The sequence below is a fragment of the Dendrobium catenatum genome, unplaced genomic scaffold (genome assembly GCF_001605985.2).
Source record: "Dendrobium catenatum unplaced genomic scaffold, ASM160598v2 fragScaff_scaffold_1656, whole genome shotgun sequence".
NCBI classification, from domain to species: domain Eukaryota; kingdom Viridiplantae; phylum Streptophyta; class Magnoliopsida; order Asparagales; family Orchidaceae; genus Dendrobium; species Dendrobium catenatum.
In genome coordinates, this window is record NW_021320118.1 from 442606 (window position 1) to 449875 (window position 7270).

Below are 7270 nucleotides of genomic sequence, written 5' to 3' on the forward strand. Positions count from 1 at the left end.
GTAGTTTTATTACTATTTTTTACAATACTCTTCTGTGAAAAAAAATCTTAAAAATGGTAAAAAATTATCTAAACAAAGCCGCATATATTCAGGGTTTTTTTTTTAATGCTATATATTCAAGGTATTTGATTTGACAGTCAAGCTTGAGGTTAACCGACTATCTAAAAGCAAGCTACCTGGAAATGATATGAATTTATAAAAAGCTATAAGTCTTGTGATTGTTGGAAGAACAATTTTACAATTATGTGGAATTATGTGTAGATTATTTACTTTTTATTACTATTTTTTACAATACTCTTCTGTGAATGTGAAGAAAAAAAATCTTAAAAAATGTAAAAATTATATATTCTATATTTAAAATTTTATAAATATTCATAATAATTAGAGATTATAGTTTGGAGACAGATTTCTAACTGATTTGCATATTATAGACAAAGAAGCAAATTTCTTTTATTTCTACTTTCTAGCTATTTTTCAACAATATTTTTTATATAGAGGAAGTTTTTTTCATTTAAAGTAACTAAACTATTTCTCTATACTACCAAAGTTTTTTTATTTTTATTATAAGTTATTTATTAATTTATATTTAATATTCTACCTTCTTAAATAATAATTTGAAAAAAAAATTAAAACTTTCTATGCTTGTCCCAAATCTGGATGTAAATAATTGAGAGAAAATTTAAAAAAAAAATTAATTTAGGCCCCCTAAATACATTTTCTTGCTCTGCCACCGGGGAGAGATAGTGTGTTATTATCTCCTCATCTGTGGGTTTAAGCCTGAACTCAGGAGGTAAAACCAAGCCCTCCTCTTCCACAGCCATGAACAGATTTCTGATACGAGAACGGAGTTGGAGACACGATCGATCGACTTGAAAAGTGAGATTTGATTAAGAAGCGTGAGGAAGATAGAGAAAAGGAGTTTAAATAAATAGGGAGTCTAATTTTTGGGACATGTCATGATCCGTGCCAATGAAAGGAGAATCTGCTTCAGGTAAATCACAACCGCCATAGAATAAATGATTAAACCAACCACAGACGACCGTTTCCTCGTCAAAAGCTGAGTAGACACTCGAAGCCGCACCATAGATTCATAGAAAAGTACCAAGTAAAAGATTAATAAATAGATAAATTAATAATCTGCAGATCGAGACAAACATAGCACATTTTTTATGGAATGATTAATAAAAACAATAAAAATTAATAATAGTGGCCATAAAGCAATGTAAAAGGGAAGAAAAACAATGCTAGCTTCTCCAACAAGTGACTTCATTGGCACGGATCATGACATGTCCCACAAATTAGACTCCCTATCTATTTAAACTCCTCTTCTCTATCTTCCTCAATCTTCTTAATCAAATCTCACTTTTCAAGTCGATCAATCGTGCCTGCAACTCCGTTCCCGTACCAGAAATTAAGCTGTTCATGGCTGTGGAAGAAGATGGCTTGGTTTTACCTCCTGGGTTCAGGTTTCATCCCTCAGACGAGGAGATAATAACACACTATCTCTCCCCAAAGGTTCTCAATCATGGCTTCAGAGCAATAGCTATGGGAGAGATTGATTTGAACAAGTGCGAGCCTTGGGATCTTCCAAGTAATATATATTTTATATTCTTCTCTTCTTTTTCTCTATTTATTTTTCTTAATATGATAGGAAAAATAACTTCTTTATTGATACTGAATTACTGATATCATGTGTGATTATGCAGGCAAGGCAAAGATGACGGGGGAGAAGGAGTGGTATTTCTTCTATCGAAAGGATAGGAAGTATCCAACAGGTATGAGAACGAATAGGGCTACAGAGTCTGGATATTGGAAGGCTACTGGAAAAGATAAAGAGATTTACAGAGGAAGAGTAGTTCTGGTTGGGATGAAGAAGACGCTTGTATTTTACACAGGGAGAGCTCCTAAAGGAGAGAAGACAAACTGGGTTATGCATGAGTACAGGCTCGACGGCAAAGCCTCTCTCTCCAATTTCCCAAGGTCGGCAAAGGTATTAATTAGTTCCTTGCACTCAATCTATTTTGATAGAAAACTGGCCAAATCACCGGGTTTTAAAGTCATAGAAGTATACAAGTTTTCTCCTTTACCGTAGAAGAAGCAATAGAAATTGTACAAAAGTACTGCAGCAAATTTATCAGCAAAAATTTCATATATGAAAAAAAAATAAATAAATCGATTCCAAAATTAAGGGCTAATTAAGGTCACCACTCGTTTCAGCTTGACAAATAAGAAATTTTTAGGTTTAGTGACAGCAGTTTAGGTTCTGTATGATTCTGTACATCCTATACATCTATGAGCTGTCCGCACTTATTCGTATTATTTGATCGGCATGTAATAATTTCTTTTGTGATAGAGAGATTTATTGTTATCTTTATTAATTTCAGTTTCGTCTATTTCTGAGGTTTTTTTCTCAAAAATCAAATTATAAATATGTGTGCAGGATGAATGGGTTGTCTGTAGGGTGCTCGACAAGAACACCGGACTGAAGAAAAGCCCAATGCATGGCGGTGGAATGCTTAGGGTTAACTCAGTCACGGATGAGCTCCTGGATTCCCCAAAGCTTCCACCACTCATGGATACTGCCTTCATCAACTCGGGTGCCAGCGATCACAGCTTCGACTTCAAACCAGTAGCTATGGCCGCGAGCACAACACCACTAATGCCTTCCTACTTCTTCTCCTCCACAACCGGTGGCGGCGGAGGTGAAGATGTGGATGGCTCGCTTTATCCGAGCAAGAATCAGTACATGATGAATGATCCTTCTTCAAGCTCCAGCTACTTGCACCAGCTTCACGATGCCCATGATCAGAATCCATACCTCTCCTCCATGTTCGGAGATTTGGTGCACTACCTAGACCAGGATCCACAAGTTATGATTCAGTCGTCGCGGTCACCGGCGATTCGGAGGCATTGCAAGGTTGAGCAGTTCTCGAACCAGTCGATGCTGAGCCAGGACACTGGTATCAGCACCGACCGGAACACTGAAATCTCTTCCGTCATATCAAAACATGATCTTTCGTATGATCAAGACTTGGATGCGCCACCGGCCGCTGCGGCAGACGACGAGCTCGACTTGCAGAGCATGTGGAGATGCTGAAGATTATATGGAGATTGAATTGAATTAATTATCAAGATCGAGTGCTTTAGTTGGCTTGACCAGTTAGTTTGGTTTTTTATTTGTCATTAATGGAAAGGTCTAGGGCGGCTTCATTAATCAATTTTTAATTTATATTTAGATGATCTTAATTAATTTTACTGTAAATTATTATAAAATTTCTCTGATTTGTGTTGCTGTATACAGATATGTTTTACCACCAGAGACCAGCTAATTAATGTGTGTGAAGAGTGATGTATAATTTTTCTTTTTGGCTTTTTTGGTTCATACAGCTATAGAATTCATGTGTTGTCGTGTAATATTAGTGGGAATTAATGAACTATTTTTGTTGTGTAATCCTTCACTTTCAATTTAATTAGTTCTGAATTGCTGTTTTAATTCAAATTGACACTATAGGAAAATAACCGAATACCGGCAGTCATTTCCAATAAGTTTTCCAGCGGTTTTAAAACCGTTGGAATAAACCGCGTACGTAGAAAAGAATTTTGACGATCATTTTCCAGCGGCTAAACTTACCGGCGGTTTTCCGGCGGTTCAAACAGCCGGTTAATTCCGGCGGTCAAATCGCCGGTAAAGAATGAATTTCCTGTGGTGTGAGAAGATTTCATGCCTGGTTTAAATCAAAGTGGTACATTTATGAATTTTTTTTCTTGAATTGAGCACATATGCCTGTAACTTTCAAGAACAATTTCCATGCTTTCCGAGTTCCAGCACATGAAAACGGTCGATTCAAATTGAATGATAGCAAATTCTTGGATTCTCAAATGCACGAGAAATATATAGTTAAATTCTCTAAAATCTATACAATTTCGAGCATATGTAGTAGTAGCAGAAGCTCACATGGAGGCGAGCTGTTTTGAAAACTACTTCCACCTCATATATATCCTGTAAGAGCAGTTACAGGAAAGTACTCAAGGCTTTATCTGAGGAAAAAGAAAGGGAATAAAAAGTCGGGAAGTCAGTTACAGGACGCAAGTGGTGTGCTGCTTCATGTGACTTTTTTTCCTTGCTGAAAGAGGTTTTTCGTTGATTTCAGACTTGCGGTGAGGAAAAGCGCTTATTCTGCGTTTCCTATCCCGCTTTTCGTGCAGCAAAAACCGCTTACGAGGAGGAGCGGTGGGGGTATATTCCCTGTTGGGCACGTGATGGGCACTGTGTGTGTTCAATTGTCCATGGCCGTGGCTGGAAGTGAGCTGGTAACGATTGGTGTGAAAGGAAAATGGAATAGGAATCATTTGCAGATTAGTCCTGTAAGCTTTCATATATTACTGAATTTATGAACAATTTTGCATTAAACACAGATTAAAATTTTTATTATATGACCTAGCCATAAGGTGGTAAAATTCTCACTTAATTTTTGCTTTATACAACTTGAATTTTTTTTATTTATTTATAGGTTACTAGCTAAAAAAATAGAACAAACAAAATTTGAATTTTAATGGAAAATAACTTTATTATTTCTAAAAGAATATGAAAATTCTAATTTGTCTGAACTAGAAATAAAAAAGTAAATTACATCTAAAAGGGAGTGTACCAAATATGTCAAATAAATTCATATAAAATCTATCTTTTATCATCTGGAAGTTGTTGTGGTACTCGTCGAAGGAGCTGAAAAGAATAAGCCAATAGAACAAGAAGAACAGAAGAACAAAGGGTTTTTTAGTAGAAACCAATATATTGTATTCTATCTCTTCTCTCTAAGGCCCTACCTACTTTAGTCACCCGATTACGACCACACCGACCTTAATCAACCGACTACAACCCCACTAATCTCCATCGCCCGACAACGATCTCTCCCCCTCTGACGCCCGACTATAATTCCTCCAACCACCATAACTAGATAACGCTTTTTAACCAAACAAATAAGTCAACAATCTCTTAAGAGCAATTCTCATGTCATAGGATTCTTACAAGTCAACCATTTATTGTGCACTATACAATGTATATTTGCTATATTTTGTGAATATCTTTCGCAAGGAAACGCATTATTTGTAATCAGAAACAAAAACTATTGGAATCATTTTAACTTGTTCGTATCCTATGATTTTTCAATTTCCTCTATTTTTTTCTATAAAAAAATTCTAAGGTCTCTTATGATCCTTACACTCCTCTCTCTTGATTTGTGTGTGCTAGATCTTCTTGTATAAATAAGATATTAAAATTTATATCTCTCTATCGTAAAAAATGTTCCAACACACAACATTATGTATATTCTAATATACCTACTTGACCACCAATAAAAAAAACTATGAGGCATGCATGGTGTAATTATTTGATAAATTTATCATAGAATAGCCTACATTTTCATCATATTAATAGATTGTTATCATGTTGTTATATTATTGCTAGAAAAAAAAATCTTCTTTTAGATCTATAAATATGTTTGTTATAAGATTAATTAAAAAAAAAGGCTGTACTAATGGCTAATATGTAATTCAAAACCAGCTTTAAGACACTTACCGACTTACCATATAATTCCCAAATTCCAATTCCTTTATTCATTGACTAATTTTATCTCTCCAATAACTATATATATTAAATTCAATCATAAATGTTCTTGACTCAATAGAATGGCAGTAGATCAGCTATGAATTCCTCTATTAATCACCAATGATGTCAAAGAGTAATGGCATCATTCAGTTGCTTAAAAGCCTAATCCTTTGACTAATTAGCATTAGAGAAGTCTGTGAACGCAACTTAACATAAGGTTCGTTTGGGACAGATTTCTTATTGATTTCTAAAATAATATTTTAGTTAAAATTTTTTTGAATTAGAATTTTTTATACTAAAAATTATTAAAAAAAAAAAAAACAGTCCCAAACAGAACCTTAGCCTTCATTTATGAAGACTTTTTTATTGCTTCTTAAAACATCTTATTACTACAAAAATTTTAATAAGAAACAGTAAGCCTTATCTTTTGGGACGGCTTTTTTATTTCTTTTTAAAACAATTTTTTAATTTAAAAATTAAAATTTTTATATCAAAAAGTTTTTTTAAAAACATTAAGTCGTCCCAAAAAGAACTTTAGTAGGCTTTACAATGCCGACTAGCCGAGCCGATTTTAGGCTTGCAGGAATATTTTCTGTCAGCTTCTAAACCAATGATATGACTTCCTTTTTCTCACCGTGCCACGTAACACCCCATTTGAGGAACTTTTATTTGGTCCGGTGCAAGGAGCTAGAGGAAGGTTCGGTTTTGCCTAAAAAAGTGCAAATACCGAGTTTTTTGAAAAAATACCGAGTTTTTCAAAAAACTTGGTATTTGCACTTTTTGACCTATTTTTGCCCAAAACCGAACCTTCCTCTACATCCAGTGAAAGGACCTAATAATTGCTCCCATTTGAGCTAAGTCATGGTCCCGGATCGGTTTTTCCTGGGCCCCACCTCCCTGAGGAGTGCTCCCCAAGACATGAAAACGGTCCAAATAGAGGAGAAAAAGTAGAAAACGATAAAAGGTGGAGTCTTCAAAAATATATTACTTAAATACTCATTAGTGAAATATTTAAAGCCCCTTGTTCGAATTCTTTGGCAAGCAGTGAAAGTCTTAAGTGTTGGCCCTTATAAATTGATGTGAGTTGCATGCTAGATCGACTAGAGTTTTCATTAGCCTAAGGACAGTGCTTCCTCGTATAAAAAAAAAAATTAGCTACTAGCGTCAACTTTGATTTCAATTTATTCTATTTTTCACTAAATGCCAATTAGCACTAAAACAAGATTAGTAATGATTAACAATCCTTCTCTTTTAATTAATAAATTGATTATTTAATTAGAATATTATATTTCATGATTAATTTGTTCATTTGATGCTCTTAGCGCCGTCCATATATATTTAAAGTGAAATAATTAATATATAATTTTGAAAAGATTGATTAATGATTATTAAATATATTTTTTTATTATGAAAATATAAGAAGATTTGGTGATATGGATGTTATGTGACATCATAGGGTTGGGATGGTGGATGGTCACATCTTTGTTATCTGTTATTAATCTCATTATAGAGCAAATTAGCAATCACTTAAAAACAAATATAAAGTAAAATCAAAATTGACACCACATATAGATAAATAATAAAAATAATATATATAAACTAATTTAAGTAAAGATTGATGAATGTAAAGGATCCAATAACATAAATATCATAAGTTCTTTTGTA

At 34.0% G+C, this 7270-nt stretch overlaps 1 protein-coding gene across 1 annotated transcript; it reads left to right on the plus strand.

The window, feature by feature from the left end:
* Positions 1 to 1366: 1366 nt before the first annotated feature.
* Positions 1367 to 3418, plus strand: LOC110106797 (NAC domain-containing protein 92). Its single transcript, XM_020836812.2, has 3 exons — positions 1367 to 1591; positions 1707 to 1990; positions 2441 to 3418. Exons 1-3 carry the CDS (start codon positions 1423 to 1425, stop codon positions 3095 to 3097), a joined length of 1110 nt encoding a protein of 369 aa, XP_020692471.1. The 5' UTR covers positions 1367 to 1422; the 3' UTR covers positions 3098 to 3418.
* The last annotated feature ends 3852 nt before the right edge of the window (positions 3419 to 7270 follow it).

Bases quoted from the DNA above. Each gene is read 5' to 3' on its own strand.
- LOC110106797 (XM_020836812.2), top strand. From the start codon at position 1,423: ATGGCTGTGGAAGAAGATGGCTTGGTTTTACCTCCTGGGTTCAGGTTT. The intron at 1,592-1,706 runs GTAATATATATT...GTGATTATGCAG, and splicing joins CGAGCCTTGGGATCTTCCAA to GCAAGGCAAAGATGACGGGG. The intron at 1,991-2,440 runs GTATTAATTAGT...ATATGTGTGCAG, and splicing joins ATTTCCCAAGGTCGGCAAAG to GATGAATGGGTTGTCTGTAG.